Source organism: Balaenoptera borealis (genome assembly GCF_965194805.1).
Source record: "Balaenoptera borealis genome assembly, chromosome: 6".
Lineage (NCBI taxonomy): Eukaryota > Metazoa > Chordata > Mammalia > Artiodactyla > Balaenopteridae > Balaenoptera > Balaenoptera borealis.
The window spans coordinates 21881411-21900243 of NC_138863.1; the positions used below are offsets into that span (position 1 = coordinate 21881411).

Genomic DNA, 18833 nt, shown 5'->3' on the forward strand with positions numbered 1-18833 from the left:
AACTGGGGGGCAGCTAGGGCTTAGGTAATATCTAGTTGTTTACATTTGTTTGATCCTTTAATTAATTCCCCAACAAATCTGTGGACTAAACATAACTATTACCCCACTTTCTAGATAGAGCATTGGAGCCTCCGGAATCAGCCTGGCTGGGAAGAGGAAAAGTGGCCCCAATGTATGTCTCCTCTCTAGGCTCCCTCTGCTGTTTCCCCCCAAACGCCCTACTTCCTTGTTAGTCAAGACAAATCTCTTTTAAAATAAGCTCTTGTAGTGTTCTCTCCCTTCACAGCAAGTCAGTGCCTTCTCTTCTTGCAACATGATTTGACACTTCTCACGTGGCCCCTAGTTTAGGGAATGAAGTTGCTATATCAAAGTGGCATCTTGCCAATGACCTCCTGAGGCTGCAGAACCACAGCATCAACAGAAGTTCATTTCAGGGGCTCCTGGTGCTACACAAAATGCTTGTTGTTTGCTCTAAACAATGAACTTTCATTACTGAAGGAAGGCTGAAGATTTGAGGGTCAAACTCTAGGTGACAATGGGATTACTTTTCCCGTAGTGGTAGGAAAGTTTGTGCAAGCCCTTTCAAAGAGTTTTGAACAAGTTTTGTCTTTATTATGGCCTTTATACAGATCATAACCAGCTTTCAAGACAGTTCCATGGTCCAGAGAGAAAGCCTGAGTAATAGCAGAATGGGCAAGGCTAGCTTCATTGCAGTCATTGGAATTGTCATTTTAGATTGAGGTATATTCATTTTGTGTTACATGTAAATGCTCCCCCCTAAGAAGAAAGTTAATGTATAAACTTAATAAAAAATTAATGAATGTGCAGTTATTTAATTTAAAATAGTTTTGAATTTGTATGTTTAGAAAAATACTGCGGATAAATCTAGATGCTACAAAATTTGGTTCAAAAGATCTGCCCGGTTCTTTGTAGCAAAAGTTTACTGATATCATACCATATGCTCCATTTGTCACATGCTATCATTAAGGCACTCATTAAAATGCATATCTGAAGGGCCAGATGTTTCATTTTTATTATACACCATTTCCTTCACATTTACAATTCATGTATGCTTATATAATGGCTAAAATGTTGTGAATATTTCTTTACGTACTTATGCATACGTTTTAAATGTGTTTCTGTCTCTATTGTCTGTAAAATCTATACGGGCATGTTTTTATATCTATATACACACATACAGAAATGGGTTTTTTTGAGTATGGACCTGTGAATTTATTCTACCCTATTTAAAAAATATATTCTCTTGTTCAGAAGTCAAACTATTAGATACCAATACACATGGCAACTAATTACTCCCTTCTATTTCTCCTGGTTTCTTTTCTTCTACTTTGTTTCAAAATATTGCTTGCGGGGCACCTGATGAAAGGGAAGTACTATTAAAGGAGACACATGAAGGGGCATGGAAACAAAGACCTTAATTCTCTGTGGACTAGCCGAATAGTGCTTGAATCAGAGACTTTTAAACAAAAATATTTTATTATTGATTTAAATTGAAATCATTGACCAATCCCCTTCTACCCCAGTCCTGATTTTTCAAAGTAATCTAGTAGTAATATACATAGAAAATATATGGAAAAATTGAGTGTTGCTCAAGATTGAGGGGACAGATAACTGGGTGACTTGTTTTTTTCTATACTGAAGGTTTGGAATTTTAAAATGCAAGAAATTATAATTTTCTAGCTTGTTCAAGAAAAAGTAAATTTTTCTAAGTTTCTGTTATATTCAAGAGAACGCATGATGCCACCTAAATACAGGAACCTTTAATATTTGTGATATTCTTGTTAAAATTTTTCCATGAACAGGCCAGTTACCAAAGACTAAAACACATGCAGAAGTTGTTTTTTTGTATTTTTTTGAAAATAAAGAAAGAAGTAATACTAGATAAAAACACAGATTTGTCTTTTAAGCTGTGTTAGGTTTTTTTGTGGGGAAAGACATAAGTTGAGAAGGAGAAAACAATAATAGTATTTTTCATTTTCATCTTTTCCTCTAAAGTGAATTGACGAAAACTTATACTGCAAAAAGGGAGGACTGATCTCCTACATCAAATCTTTCCTTAAGTTTTAATAGGTTGGCTAAAAAGGGACCAATTAGTTCTTACTTCTTATCCCCACAAGATTATAGCAACATACGTAGTAAAATGAATTCAACATACTTCACCAGTTTAAACAAGGAAAGTATTACTCATCCTGGGTGAGTGGGTGAGTAATTCTTTGCAAGATTGTAAATCATCCTGAAATTCCCAGAGTCATAGGTGGAAATTCCCAGAGTCATAGGTGGAATTCCCAGGCTCAGTGGTAAGTAAGATAATCCTTAGTTTATCAAAATGGCTCTCCTTACAAGACCATGTTATTTGTGATGTGTCATTTTGTACCATTGTATCATCTTGAAGAAGAAGCTGCCTTATAACGTAGCTTGGAGTGAGTCTTGTTTAAGCCCATTTAAAATATGTTTATCTTCCTGGTTTTGTGGATCAGATTTTCACCAGTTGCTTCTTGACACAGTTCTTCTAACCACATCATCATTGGAGTGTCTCAGTACTGATAAAGCACCTGGAAATCCTGAATCTGATAACTTCCTCACATCTACCTGTTTTATAGCACTGGCTATCACCACCTTATATCACAGTGGATCTTAGGTAATGAGGTATTAGCAATTGTTGCCTCATTATCTTAAGCCTCTGGTGGAACCTCACCCTTCTCATAAAAGGAGGATGCTGTTATTTTTGCCATGAGTTGGCTTCAGTTTTCCAACTTATTTCACATTTCCACCTGGGTTAAATGCACACGCTTGCCATGTGTTCTGATCCATGCTTGCTTTATGAGGGCCTGTTGGAGAACAGGCTTTGAAGACACAGAGACATGGGTCCTTACACTCATTAGCTGTGTAACCCAGAAAAGCTACTTGACCTATGCTTCCTTATCTATAGAGCAGATGCTATAAAATGACATCACAGGTTTATTATAAAGACTAGATCCTGTGTGTGATGTGCATCCCATAGCATCTTAATGGAAAAGTCAATTAAATGGTGTGAAAAAAGGTAAGTTGTCACTGATGCTATGAGCAAAAACAGATTTGGAAGTCAAGGACTAAAATTATGCATATGGTTCCCATCAAAATTCTTAAATTATTTCACTTCATCATTAGCTCATTCAAAATAGAGGTTTCAGGTCTTAACCTGAATCTCTTATCCTACTAACATTTTCATCTTCCCACAGCATCAATTTTATCATGCTCTGTCTTTTCAGAAGAGTTGCCAGGAACTTCCCATTCTAAATCCTCAACATGGCATCCTCTGATCTTTAGCATTAAGGTCCCTCACTCTCCAGACTTTATGATCTAGCACTTCAAACCAGCTCTTAGATCTAATCAGGCCAGAGTTCTCACCATTCTCCAGGGATAAAGAATTAATCTCCAACCCTTCGTGTTTAATAAGGCATAGTCCCTGTCTTCAAGGGGTTCGGAGTATAGATGAAGAGACCAACTGTCTGTGTCAAAGGCCAATCAGGAGTTGACTATCTATATGAACGGAGGTCTATGGTAAAACAGGTGAAGGGGTGATTAAATTCAGCCGGGAGTGGGGCTGTGGTGGGTGGAAGGGCTAGGAAACACTTCAGAGAGGAAGTAGCACTTTCGTCAGTCCTTTAGGAATGAGCATGATTTTATTTTGGGCAGAGGGAGCTGCATGACCAAAGCCTGAAAGTAGATAGTCCTCATCCAAGGCACCACAGCAGATGGCAGGAGGGATGGCAGAGACTGGAGAGACACACCTGATGAGGCTGGCAAGGGCCAGGCTGGGAAGTTCTTTGCTGCTCTACCAAGAAACCTAAAAAGAGCAGCATTCCTTTTCCTGAATTCCTGGTGCAATTATTCTTTGTGCACTTATTTTTGACATTAAAACATTTTTTTAATACAAGTGATTTATAGGCCCCTAGAGAACCAGGAAAAACCGTGAAGTTCTTTCCCTTTCTTCTCAGCGCTTCCCATGCAGTGCAGCACATAGGCTTGAAGGTATCACGACACAGAGGTGTAAAGTATGTACTTAGGGTTTGAGTTCCCTCTCTGCTGTTTCCACTGTCCCCACTTCTAACTGGGTGAACTTAGGAAAGTTAACAGCATCTCTATGAATGTCACTTTCTTCCTCTGAAAATGAGGATAATGCCAGTTTCTATATGATAAGCCTTTTATAATGACTCAATAAATTCTTAACCGATGTTTCCTACTCAGTTATTCAGTAAGCATTAATTGACCACCTACTACAGGATGAGACCTGTGCTAGATTCGGATTATACAGTGATGAGTTAAATAGACATGGGCTTTGTGATCTAGTATTTATTATTATTACTATTGTTATTATTAATGTAGATCTTTAGTAAATACTATTAAAACAAATTAATGTGTTTCAGCCACATCAATATCTTATCTGTGGTTGGTTCCCTCTTGCCCTGGTCCTGGAGTGTGTTACTTGACTGGTTGACTGACAAGAATTGTCACATCCAACGTTTATGGAGCCCACCAGTAACACGGTTGTGTAGCTTTATCAGAGCTCTTAGCCTAACTAGGTTTAGTAGGTGAGACCAACCTCAGGAGGATAACGATGCATGCTCAAATCTAATTCTTAGTATGGCTTAGTCAGATTTGTGCTGTTTGAACTGTTCTCCAAAACTTGCGATTACTAGTGCTCTGGAAAGCAGAAGTCTAGAATTCTTGGAATAACTAATTTTGCGCAAGCTATTCCACGATAAAGCTATATTTTTATTTTTACTGCTGGTGAAGTGAATGTACAAAAGTAAGCACTGCCTATGTTCTGGTAGATGTGATGACTCTTTACTTGATAAAGGGATGCACCTGTCAGTCTCAAAGATGTAGAGTCACCAACAGCAGAGAAAGGGGTCAGAGGCAGATATTGTGGACTGAGAATTGAAAATCATTCCTAAAGACAACCTGGGTGTGCTGGCCTCAGGCAGAAGCAGTGGAACAGCCGCGTCCTGTGGCAGATCACTGTAGTCCTGCCAAATGGAGTAATTTAACTTCTTGGTACAACTATAAGAATAACATCTGTAAACAGCTTACTGGTAAATGTGTTCTTTCATGGATTGTATTGTTCTAACTTTGACTCTCTTTATTTGCTGCTCAGTTTAGTCTTTGCTTAAAAAATTTATTTTTCATCACCTGTGTGTCCTGGGTGCAGCATATTTCTGGTTGCCAAATTTTTCTTTCTTCCCTCAAGGGGAAATCCTAAGGTATCTGTCAATAACATCCCAATCTACAGTCAGGAGTGGGGCACAATAAGGCAAAAATGCAAGTTCCTTGACAGAAATATAAACAAAAAACTATACTGGATTCAAAGACAGGAGACGGGATATATATATACAGGGGTATATCTAAAAAGGCTTCATGGAAGATGTCAATTTGGGGACAGTTTTGAGAGGTAGGTGCTTTGAGAGGGAGGCATGTATTCAAGGTAGAGGAGTTAGCATAAGCAAGCCAGGGACCAGAAGGCAGAGGTTACATTGCATATTGTAATATATACCAGTTTGGCAGGTGGCCACGCATTTTTGATAGACTGTTGGAAGATGAGATTGCAAAATTGGCTGGAGCTAGATTGTGTAGGCATTGAAAATCAGAGGGAATGGGTTGTCATTAGTGTGTTTAAGCAAGGTTATTCCTAAAAGCCTTTATGCCAGACTTCCTGGATCGTATATACCCTTAAATCACAATTAAAATTACTTAATTATAAAGTACCTTGAATAATTCAAGCATAAGCCTTTTTCTTTTCCCTTAATCTAAAATAGATTTCTTCTGTGGATTTAGAGATTTCAAGTGCAGTAGAACTCTGTTATATCACATACTCAGAAATATCCTGGGTCAACCTGTGTCTCCTTTAACCATAAAAGCCTGAAACAACATGGTTGTAATAGACACAGGAATCCCTGGCCCCCAAATGAGGGTATCCATTGTATATCATTTCTGTCACCTACAGCCTACCTTTTATTTTCTGCATTTTTTTGTAATCTAAATTGTGATAGAAGCCAGCATAGTCACTTCCTGCTAAATCAAAGCGTTCAACTTCACTTTAAGCTAAATATTGAGACCTTCTCTAGTATACTTAGTGGTGGGCTAAGGTTCAAAGTGTTTCAGCTGAGCTCTGGCCTCATTGACTTAAAACATCTTAATGACACTTTGTTATGAGAGTCACTAGGCCCAGAGTCTGTAACACGCTCTCTGTGCCCTGCCTCTGCTAGAGCAGGCACTATGTAGTGAAGAAAGCGAGAGAATGTAGGACAAGTCCTACTGGCCTGGCAAGGGTCCCACCTAACTCCTCATGACGTGTTCAGACCAGGTGACACCTGCTGGAAGGTGTGGATAGGCAGTTAATTTTATGGAGAGTAGGAGGTGTGGGCTCAGCTTTTTTTTTTTTTTTTTTTTTTTTTTTTGGCGAGGCCGTATCTGAAGGATATTCATTCTCTCTTGAGTCTGGACTGTATGCAACAAGCAACAACTGGATGTGATTTTAAAACAAGCAAAAGCCACCAAAAGATCCTGGTCTGTGTCCTTGTTTGAGAGAAAGAGTTGGTTGAGAAGCGTTCCTTGGTCAGGATTAACCCAAGGGAAAAATCCAAGAGGGAGAGAAGATCTGTGGGTTTCTTACCCCAGCCCGCAGGAAGGCTGTGCCATGAAAAGGCTTCTGACCCATTGACACGCAGCAAGTTGGGCGGGGAACCAATTCTTCTTTTGAGGTTTGGAGGAAAAGAGAGGAATTCTCTTGTCTGTGGCGTTTGAAGGATGGCTTCTCCGTTTCATCAGCTTCAGGTCCTGGTCTGGAAAAATTGGCTAGGTGTCAAAAGGCAGCCGGTGAGTAAAACAAGGGAAGGGGTCCTGAGGGAAATGCTCCAGACAATTTTAAAATGTAGTGTTCATGACATGTAAAAAGAGAAGGAGAAGAGTTTTAAATCATTTTCTAAAGCAGGAATGAGATATTTCGAAATCATCCCTGCATCTGTCTTACAGCTAATGGGGTGAGTCTAAACATGCCCCCAAAGCTGCCTTTTGATGTCAGTAAATTAAAAGAATAAACCAGGATATGGCCCGGCCAAGAAAAGGATACATCTTGTCACTGGTTGAATTGGAACTTGTGTTGAATTCTAGATTTTGGGCCAAAATGCTTTCAGAAATTTTCCTAATGAATTCTGTTAAAAATGAGATGAGGAAAAGTTTCAGATGAAGGTAAAATAAATGGGGGAGAAATGTACTTAAAAACCAAAACCAGGGCTTCCCTGGTGGCGCAGTGGTTGAGAATCTGCCTGCCAATGCAGGGGACACGGGTTCGAGCCCTGGTCTGGGAAGATCCCACATGCCGCGGAGCAACTAGGCCCGTGAGCCACAACTACTGAGCGTGCGCATCTGGAGCCTGTGCTCCGCAACAAGAGAGGCCGCGATAGTGAGAGGCCCGCGCACCGCGATGAAGAGTGGCCCCCGCTTGCCGCAGCTAGAGAAAGCCCTCGCACAGAAACGAAGACCCAACACAGCCAAATAAATAAATAAATAAATAAATAATAATTAAAGGTGCTAATAATTTAAAAAAAAAAAAAAAAAAACCAAAACCAATAGAAAGGTTGGTTGATAAGAAAAATTATTTACTAGAAATGCCAAAGGTTAATATGTATGTGATGCTTCAAGAGTATTATTGAATCACTTTACTGCTACAATCTGTCTGCTCTGCTTATTGCAACATATTTTTTTTTTTTTTTGTGCTCTTACACTCATGTTTGCTTTTTAAATTACATAGCCAGCTATTACATCCTCACCAGGTAGGGTGCAGGGAGATTGAGAAAGGAACTGGCTTCTGTGAGTTGTTGCATATTCAGAAGAATGTTTGAAAACTGGAGAAATCCAAAAAGACATTCGATATACTTCACTTTAGAAGGTAATTCCCAGCCTAAAATTAATAATATAAATATTTGCAAATAATATGCATCATAGAAACCAAGTTTATCTATACACCTTATCTCTAGGTTTGCTTGCAGTGCCTGACGCCTTACTTACTTACACCTTACAAGTGTTCTGATGTATATAGTACGAGGGAGAAGTTGATTTGCCTTTGTGAATTTGGTGGATAGGATTTAAAATCACAAGGCATTATGTGATTACATGGGTGTGGGTTTGGATATAAAATTTTAAATCATTAATATTTTTACTTCATTGTTCTTAAATCAGAAACAACACAAAAGTGAACTTTCCATAATTTTCCCACAGTAGGTTCTGTGTGGAATTCAGCAGGGAAAGAGTCTGGGTAGGTGGAGGTGGTTAGAAGACAAGAATTGGCTTCTTGGTTCTATTCCTCACTAGCTACACGACTTAAAGAGCATATCACAATTTCCCTGAGCACTGGTTTTCCCATTTGTAAAATGGGCATCAGGTCTACCATATCTGTCTCATAGGGTGGTAAGAACCAAATGTGCTAATGTATTTCAAAGTGCTTTATAAATGGTGAAACACTTGGCAAATAGATTATAGAGGGATTTGGGGCAATGTCTGTGTCATATTTTATTCAAAGTAATGGTGAAAGGAAATCCAGGGGAAGGGAGTGTGGGAGAGAGGAAGAAATTTATATACAGTAAAGTTCCTAAGTGATGAAAACTCAATAGTTAAAAATAAAAGAATAAAGGAACTGAAAACGTATATCTGTTGCTGATAAGCTGAATGCTAAGGTGGTATATTTTCCTTACAATTCCATTTTACCTAAAAATTAAAAATAAACCCTCAGGTGAATAAATTTTTTCATTAAGAAATTTTATCTTTAGAAACTTTAATAAGTTCCTTCCTCATATGTAAAGTAGCTGGCATATCAATTTTCTACTTTAGAGTTTTTCTCCATTTTAGTCAATTTCTGCTGGACATGGCATATTTAAAGAAGGTGAAAGTCAGGCATGCTAAAATGTTTTCACTATGATAACTTATATTATTCCTAAGTAACCAAAATCCCTGAAAGCCCCTGATAATAATACTTTTGACTAGGGAAAGAGAATACATGAACTATTAGTTCATTTTGGGACATCAAATGATTCAGATCTTAAGAGCACCTTGAGAGAATGGGACCTAGCACAGTCTTGGTTGCAGGAAGTGAGATCATTAAAAGTCCAGAATTCGGTCTGGGGCACTACGGAAGGCCCACTGGAATCCATTATGAGTAACCAGAGGAACAGAAGAGACCTTTAGAAAATGGTGATGCCAAAAGGAGAAGGAAAGACAATTTTAAGTGGAGAGGTAGAGGGCAAAGAAAGGGGTATTTCCTCATAGTTTTGCCTAGAGCCAATCCTATGTCTTGGTACTGGAAGAGAGGACTTGAGGACACAGGTGGAAGGGATATATGTGTGCCAGTGTTACTTAAGAGGGAAGAATGAGAAAATCAAGAGGTTGGAAAGTTAGGATTAAAAAATCTAAAAGGAGATAAATGTTTTTAAAATGTGAAAAGAGAAAATATAGACAAATTAGAAGACAGAACATGAAAAGAAGGGGTATATAAGTTGGAGGAGAGGACAAAGTCTTTGTGTAGGAACTGGACTTTGTCATCCATCAAGCAGTTATTTAAAATGCAAGTATTTTTATCTCTATCTTTGTAATTGTTCTGAATATGGCACTTTAAAAATGTACTTTTATACCCAGGAAAATAGAAATTAAGTTGTGTGACACTGGAAATGTATAGTCATTAGTGAATGTTAAGGAAAAATGCTAGTATCACCTCCATGCCATCCTCTTCCATTTTGTTTTCAAGAGAGTCAATCACAGAGCAAGGCAGTAGGAAGGATAGTGTATAGAGGAAGAAGTTAGGAATCTATAAATGGAGACGCAAAACAAGAAGAAAAAATATAGTAAAATTATTAAAGTTGAGTGGGGATTACTGAGGAAGTTTATTATAAAGTATATACTAGACTAGAAAGTGAAAAAACAATTTTAAACAACTATACAGCCTAAGAAGTAAAATAACAATGGAATAAGCTACATGTTGACCTGGCTGCAAAAAAGGGAAGGCAGGATTTTTAATTTTTGAGGTGACTTTCCTCAAAATTGTTCTTAGAGTTAATGTTTCTCTCTTTTTTGGAAAATCAAATGTCAGAATTCTGAACTCTTTGAGATTATCTAACTGCCTTGATTTTACAGGGCCCCTGAGAGCTCAAGATACTCATCCAGATTCACATAGTGAGTTTAAAAACACAAAGTTATATTTTACCAAAAATGGATCTCTTCTTTCCTTTACCTCCTGCTGCTTCTCTATTGCTCCTAAGTTGAGTTCCTTTCCCAATATTCTCTAATCCCTGCTCAGAGTTCAGCCCATCAACAAAGAGATCATATTCGCTAAGGAGGCCTTAGATATTGCTGTTTTTCAATATTAGTGGTAATACCAATTCTCAATTATATTGCAAAAAATGAATACTAGAGGAGTGTGAAAAAATACATTAGGCGCCAACAGAAATGTTAGGCAATAGAGAAAATCAATTAGATGCAGTTGCTACCCTGCTGGGCTTGAAATTTAACTCTAAAAAATAATGGAAAAATGAGCATACATTCCATTGGAGATGGTTAGCAACAGGGAGGCTCACCTAATGAGATGCTAGTTAATGACAGGAAACAGAGTCCTGGGACAGCAAAGGCACTGAAGGCTTAAAGACTAGATAGTGCAAGATAAGAATTTATCTTTCATTAAGAAGGTGGATTCTAAATAGGCATATCAAGAAGTGACTACAAGTCTCTATAGAAGTGGAATCTAATTCCAGACTTATGACCTAAAGAAGGAAAATTAACTTCAACTATTTATTTTCTGTTGTAACTATTTAGCTGGTGGATCACACTTTAGCTCTGTTGATGATAGACCTAGTTTTTCTATCATAGATATTCCTACAACTTGATAAACTTCTAAAACTGGATGAAATTTGACACTTCCTCCCCAATCCTCGCCTTGCTCATTTAATTTTCCCTCACAATGGCTGAAGAAAAAGGAAGACTTAACTTGAAAATTTTGGAACAGGTTGGTCCATGCATTAAAATAATTTTTTGATTAAAACAATTTAGAATTAAACTCGAACTTCAAATTTAATTCTAAATCAGATTAAAATGAATTCAGTCTTGCACAAGTCTCTCAACTACACGGTCAAATGTTCCAGGCCCTTTTACCTCTTCTGGAACTGTACCATTTACTCCCTTAAGCCCTTTTAATTGTTCAAAAAATTTGTATCTACTTGTTCATTACGGTGCCTGGCACATAGCAGACATGCACATTTTATTAGTTTAGTCAAGCAAAAAGTAAATGAGATAAAGATGTTTTAGAAGTGGAAGCAATAGAGAAATAAATTCGCTTAAAGCCCAATAAAAATGAGTTATTTTCATAAACATCATAGAAGGTTTACCAATCTTCAAATTGTATTATAATCTATAAATATGTATTTCAGAACATTGTCTTGATCCCAGTTTTTAGATGGGTTATTTATGTAGATGGCAGTGTTCACTAGCAGAAAGCCCAATTAACAGAACTCTTGTGCCACTTTTTTTTTTTTTAATTATTTATTTATTTATTTTTGGCTGTGTTGGGTCTTCGTTTCTGTGCGAGGGCTTTCTCTAGTTGCGGCGAGCGGGGGCCACTCTTCATCGCGGTGCGCGGGCCTCTCATTATCACGGCCTCTCTTGTTGCGGAGCACAGGCTCCAGACGCGCAGGCTCAGTAATTGTGGCTCACGGGCCTAGCCGCTCCGCGGCATGTGGGATCTTCCCAGACCAGGGCTCGAACTCGTGTCCCCTGCATTGGCAGGCAGATTCTCAACCACTGCGCCACCAGGGAAGCACCTGTGCCACTTTTGTTTCCTTGTTTTGGGGGTGAAACTAACGTTTATTTCACATCTAAAGTATCACACTCTTACTTCTGAATATGAACCTTGGAATCCCCTTGTTAACAGACACCAAGTAACAGTCATCTTTGGCTTAATAGACAATGCAAAAAGGAAGGAATAGAAGAGGGAGAAAAAGACTATACTTTATATAGGAAAGTTTGGGCGATTTTTATTTTCAGGTTTGTAATAAAAAGTTATGATTCTAGGTTACAGCTTGACCTTTAAATGACTTTCAATGCTGTCATAGGCTGAAGTAATAAAAGTGTGGTATTGCAATCAAAGAGAGCTAGTAATCTATTCTGTAGTGGTTTGGCTACAAAACTTAATGGTTAACTGTGCAGGTGCTGAAGTCAGCCTCCCTGGGTCCAAATATCAGCTCTAGCATTTAGTGGCTTATGGAATGAAGGCTTATTTAGTCTCTTTAAGATTCTAATTTCCCATCTGCAAGAGGAAATGAGGTGATTATATTAAATGACATAGTGCATGTTAAGTGTTTAACGTAGCACCTTGTACATTCTCCGCAGTCAAATATTAGCTATTATCATTTGGAGTACTTTATTGAATTTTGGTATTAATTTTAAGAGACCACTTGACAACAAGAATTCACCCTGGGGAAGGTATTTTGAAATCATATTTAACAGGGAATTGCTGAAGGAACTGGCATTGGTACCCAAGAGGAGAGAGGACTTTGTCTCTATTCGAATACTTGTAGAATTCTCCTGCCGGAGGGGAAGCCATACTAAGACAAATAAGTGTTAGTCATGGGAAGGAAGATATCACCTTGATATGAGCAAAAAAATCGGACAGTGTGAGTTGTCCAGTAATGAAGAAGTCTCGTGAAATATTGAACTTCTAGTCACCAGAAACATTCAAGTACAGGCTGCATAACCATACTGCAGAGATGTTTTCCCTAACTTTTCATGTACCAGTCATTCTGGACTTATTTCTTTTCCTGGAATATTCCACCCTCTTTCCCATTTGTGGGTCTTCACCCATATGTTTCCCCTGCTTGAAAGACTCCCACTTCTTTCTCATATTCTATCCAACACACATATCCTTTCTTCTGCCTGACCGTTTTTCATCTTTTAGCTTTAGATTCAGCTCCCCTTGCTTTATCTTCCTTTCACACTCTTGACTTCCTGTATCTTAGCATTATCTATTACATTTGGTGATAATTTTTTTTTTATGTTTCCCTTCCTCAAAAGACTGAAAATTTTAATTGCTCTATCCTCAGTGCCTGGTACACAGTAGGTGCTCAATAATTTTTTATTGTGTTAATGTATAAGCCTTATATGAATGATTACTATAGTGTATGTTAAACTATAAGTTTCCTTAAGACTCTCGAAGACTGTGGTTTCATGGAGGGAAATGGAGAATCTTCATCCTAAACATTTTACTTCTATTTATTTTCAGAGTTAAGGAGAAGAATCCCCATTGAAATCTGGAAATTGTACTGATATTCAGTATTATTCATTTCAGACATAACTAACTTCAAACCACTCTAGTGCAAGGGATACAAACTCAAATATCTGTAAGGGCAAGACAGGTAATATAACTGTGTGAAGTGGGACAAGCATAGACAGTAGGAAATGGGGACATTTATGATTAAGACTAGAGAGTGAATATCCTACTTACAGGCATTCAAATAGTAGTAGTTTCTCAAATTTTTAAATATATAGTAATACATTGATTTAAAGTTCACCTGTATCTTATTTTCTTATTTACTTTTAATGAAAATAACATAATAAAAATGATGGCCACAAATGGAATCAGGTATACTAACAATAATTAGAATAAAGGGTTCTAACAAAGTAATGAAGCGTGAATGACTTAAAGTTGAAATTATGTGCTCTGCCAAGATTTTTCAGAAAATTAGATTTGAAAGGTTTTCAGAGATTTGAAATAATAGTTCTCAGCAAATGCAAAGGCAGATGTTACTAGGTAATTCAATTGAGTTAAAAAGTACTACAGATCTTATAGTGAATGGAAATTTTGGAGTGAATTTACATTTGGTTCATTCAAGGAATTTCTTAAGATTTAAACCTAGAATTTTGAGTGGATGACCTCACTGACTTCAAGGCCACTGAAGTGTGTCCTGTCATCATCATTAATACTCGAAAACTTATCACCTGCGTTGTGCAACAGGATGGAGTTCCTGGATAGAAAGCATGTTTTTTTTTTCTTTAAATCTCTTTTCTTGGTCCTCTTCTCTTTTGCTGTCTTTTATTTATTTTTATTTTTAAATTTTTTAATAGATTTATTTAATTAATTAACTATATTTTGGCTGTGTTGGGTCTTCGTTGCTGCATGTGGGCTTTCTCTAGTTGCGGCGAGTGGAGTTTACTCTTCGTTGTGGCGCGAGGGCTTCTCATTGCGATGGCTTCTCTTGTTGCGGAGCACAGGCTCTAGGTGCGCAAGCTTCAGTAGTTGTGGCATGCAGACTTCAGTAGTTGTGGCTCACAGGCTCTAGAGCGCAGGCTCAGTAGTTGTGGCGCACGGGCTTAGTTGCTCTGCGGCATGTGGGATCTTCCCGGACCTGGGGTCGAACCCGTGTCCCCTGCATTGGCAGGTGGATTCTTAACCACTGCACCACCAGGGAAGCCCTTCTTTTGCTGTCTTTTAAAAATTGGTTCTGGATTTTCAAAAAGAATTATTTTTAAAATAATTTTAAAATTTTTAATTTTAAAATAATTTCAAATTTAAAGAACAGTTGCACGAACAGTACAAATATATTTTTTTCTAGAGCTAGTTGAGATTGGTGCCCCATTACCTCAGATACTTTAGTGTGCATATTTCACAAACAAGGAAATCCTCCAATATAACCCAATACCACCATCAAATCCTTAGATCCAATACAAGATTCACCAATTCTCCCAATCATGTCCTTATAGAAAAATAGTCCAGTTGTGTTCTGTATCTAGTTTTCATGTCTTTAGTTTCCTTCAGTCTGTAACAGTTTGGTAGTCTTTCCTTGACTTTAATGACCCTGACACATTTTGAACATTCAAGACCAGTTGTTTTGTAGAGTATCTGTTGTTTTGTAGCATATTCATTTAGTAGAGACTCAGGTTATTTATCTCTGGAAGGAATACCACAGAAGTGATTCTCTGTTCTTCATAGTGCATCACATCAGGTGGTGCATGATGTCAATTTGTCTCATTTTATGGGGAAATATTTTGAGACCAACTACATACTCCATTCCTCATTAAACTTTCAATTTATGTTTCCTTATACATTTATTTATATTTACATAGACTCATGGATGCCTAATTTATTCAGTTAGATATACTCTTTTATTAACATAATGTCTTTAATGTTTAATTTTGGCCAGTGGGTCAAGTTTGATGCTCAATTATGGTCATTTGCAGGTATCTGTGTTTTATTGATGTGTCCCCATCATTCTCTGAGATTCTCTGAGCAGTATATCTAGTGCTCTTCTGTCTATTGGTCTACCTACCTACCTATTTCTTTCTATGTATGTATATATGTATGTATGTATCTAACTATCTCTGTGTCTACATACGTTCTACATATATTCTATAGCTCTGTTCAAGCTTGGAAATGGCAATACCCTAATAGCAACAAGCACACTTAGCTCTCATCCACTAAAAGAAGCTAGTGTTTCTTGAAAAAAATGGGTATTTTCAGGGCTGGGACAGAGAAAGTACACAATGAGGCAGAAACAACTTGTGGGACTGGAAAGAAAGAAGTTATACGCATACATTTATCACAATATTTCATGAACCAGCAGTTCATAGCCATACCTTTAATTGTAACCCAACACTGCCGGGTTCATTCTAGTTTTGCCCTTTATCATGTTTATAATTTCTCTGATGGATAGTGAAAAGCCTGGCTCCTCTAACGTGGGATATATTTACTTTTAATCAACCTTCCTATATGAAACCAGTCACCTGCTCCTTGCCCTGCACAGACACCCTCCTTACCCGACTTGGGTCCTGAAACCCCATGTCTGGCTGCTGCACTGTGGATATCCTCTTCACCTTGCTAAGGACCCACCTCCCTCACTGTGTCACTGTGGTGCCCCGAGTCCTAATGTGAACTTACCTTGCTGCCCCACCTAAGGGATTTTGGGCACTGAATTTTTCAGAAAGGGGAAAGTGAAGAGAAAGCGAACAGAAGGGGACATCTCAATAGCAAATAAACTCTGGAGAAATAAAAAGAGACAAATGCCATGGCCCACTAAGGAATTGTAAATTACTCAGTGTGCATATGCCCTTAGATGTCAAGAATGCAGGGAGTATGGAATGCAAGTGAGGTATAGAGGCACATGTGAGATAATTAAAATATTAGCAAAAATATGAAACTCTTAAAAAATATTTTTCCCAAAGTTTTCAAGTAGCCCCAATGTCTGTATGTGTAAAATCAATATTTTAGCCTTTTCTCCAAACAAACATAAAAAGTCATGGCTCATCGGTTTAATATTTGGATCCTTGACATTGCATTTGCTTCTAGGTTGTTTGTGATAATATTTAGAATGGTGTTGAGAGCAATCCTGCTGGTATGAAAATTTAAATTTTATTTCTTGCTTTTGTGATTAACTTGTCAACCTTAACGTTCCTGAGATCACAGTGTGGAGGGCTTTGGATTTATTATCCTTCTAAAGTTCTGTACGTAGAAATGTTCTCCAAACCTCTCTGACCTAAAATCCTGGAGGAAATCTTGTGATAATAGATTGTTTATGGGCTTGCGGTGGATTTTACCTAAAACAGGGTGCCTTAAACTACTCTGATACTGCATTTTTGTTTGGATCTAAATCATGTCTAAAATTAATTTCAAAATTACCAAAACATCCGCATGAAACCATCAAATTATATCAACCAAAAGATAACTTAAAGATATCCCATGACATATGTTCCTTATTTGAATGCGAATGTACATTTGTGTTGGTGTAACTGATCTCAGTTGCTCACTGAATTCTCATGAGGTTGCTATGGAAAATGAATAGATGTTCCTAAAAGTAGCTATGGGGCACTGAACCTACTCAGATGAATACATTTTTAAAAGGATAACTATGGCTTCAAAGATAAAACCAATAAATCCACAAACATTAAATATTTTTAACCTTAATTCCTTATAGTCTACATTTCAAATGAGTCACATAGAATAAAAATTGTACCTTGTATATAGGATCTTCGAAGAATAGACTCTAACTTTCAAATATATCAGAGATTAGGCTAGAATAATAACACATCTTATATTTTCATAACACGCATGTTTTTCCAATACACTTTCTGTAGTACTTTCGTATTTGTTCCTCGGAGCGGCATGATTTTTTTTTAATGCTATCTTAAGTATCTTGGTGTTCAGATCCTTGTCCCCTGCTCTGCTTTCCAGCTGGGTATGTAACTTTGGATAAGTTATGCTAAACCTCTGCAACCCAGAGAGTAAAAAAGGGAGTTGGATCAGATCAAGGCTTCTTAGCCTCTTCTGTGCTATGGATGTCTTTGACAGCCTGGTGAAGCCTATGGCCCTTCTAAGAATAATGTTCTTAAATCAGTGAAATGAATACAATTCCAAATAAAACCAATTATACTGAAATTCAGTTATTAAGGTATCGAAAAGCAAGTTTATGATATGGTAATGCATGTTTATTCTATCATTAAATAAATAAAGGTGAATCCATGATTACTATAATTTTAATGCTGTGATGAGTATAAACAGCACTTTGAGGTATCTGCAACGACACTAATATGATTTGAAAATATCTGTGGTTTCTATTGGTGACAAAGTCACAGGTACTAATAACAACATTGTGGTTCCTAGCCTGTATTCATCATTAATGGAAATACTAAAGAGTCATAAGCTGGAGGAAATAAAAATGTGATCTTTTTTTTCCTGTCCAAGTTTAGAAATGCCCAGAATTCTGTTCATTAGCTGATCTCAAAGGAAATTTCCGACAAAAATATTCCGAGACTGTAAACAATCCTGCTAGTTAGGTAGGGTGGCATGCGTTTGGAATTCCTCTATTCCACGTGTGGACCATGGACAGAAGCATCAGCATCACCTACCTGGAGCTTGTTAGAAAGAGATACAGTACCTCCGGCCAGCCACAGATCTACTGAATCTGAATCTATGTGTTTACAAGATCCTTAGGTGATTTGGTACGCACATTAATGCTTGAGAAATGCTTCTATTGATTAGGCTGTTGAGCCTGTCTGGAAGCTTTTAAGCTGTGGTTAAACTGAGTACCTTAGGATTCCCCAGATCGACAGTCAACTTTCTGCATTTTCTAAAACTTGCCCTTAAACCCAAAGTCTAAGAATTTGGTGACGGATCTGCCAGCAAGGAGATGAGTGCTGATAGAGACACATGGAGATTTTCATGGAAAATTTAGGTTGGGAGTTACTTAAGGATCAATAGTTGAATGGGTCTAGATTGTTTTGGAGAATTAAAGAGCCCCAGGCAGTAGTTTGAGATTTGGCAGAAGCAAATCGTCTCTGAAAAATGGGGGAAGAATGAGAACAAGTCTGACTGCATAATCAGATAGAAACATACTTTAACTATAGGCACAGTTAATGTTCTTGTGAATACATGTTTTTCACTGCTATGAAACCAATTTTATAGGTATGTAAACTATGAAGCAGAGAGTGTCTTATGAACTGAATCATGTTTACATGGGGAGGAAAGCCACTCCTGAAGTGCCTTACAGTGAAATTCTCTAATAGAAATTTCAATGTAATATACATTTACTGAACCTCTATTCTATACCAGTGGAAATTCAGGGATGAATTAGACACTGTTCTTGCCATAAAAGAATTACCAGTTTATTTCATGAGCCAAGCCAAAAAAAATATATTGATAAAAAGAGTATAAGTTCTATAATAGAAGCAGACACAAGATACTATTTATAGTGGTTTGGAGGAGATTGCGTAGAACTTGAAGTTTCTGTTTACTGTTTTACTTGTTGACT

At 37.5% G+C, this 18833-nt stretch overlaps 1 protein-coding gene across 1 annotated transcript in view; it reads left to right on the top strand.

The window, feature by feature from the left end:
- The first annotated feature begins 4171 nt into the window (after positions 1-4171).
- ABCA12 (ATP binding cassette subfamily A member 12) overlaps positions 4172-18833 on the top strand; it is a 186707-nt gene continuing 172045 nt past the window's right edge. Inside the window, exon 1 of the mRNA XM_082397652.1 lies at positions 4172-6876. Within this exon, the coding sequence (XP_082253778.1) occupies positions 6808-6876 (69 nt within the window). The 5' untranslated portion in view covers positions 4172-6807. The remainder of the gene's footprint in view (positions 6877-18833) is intronic.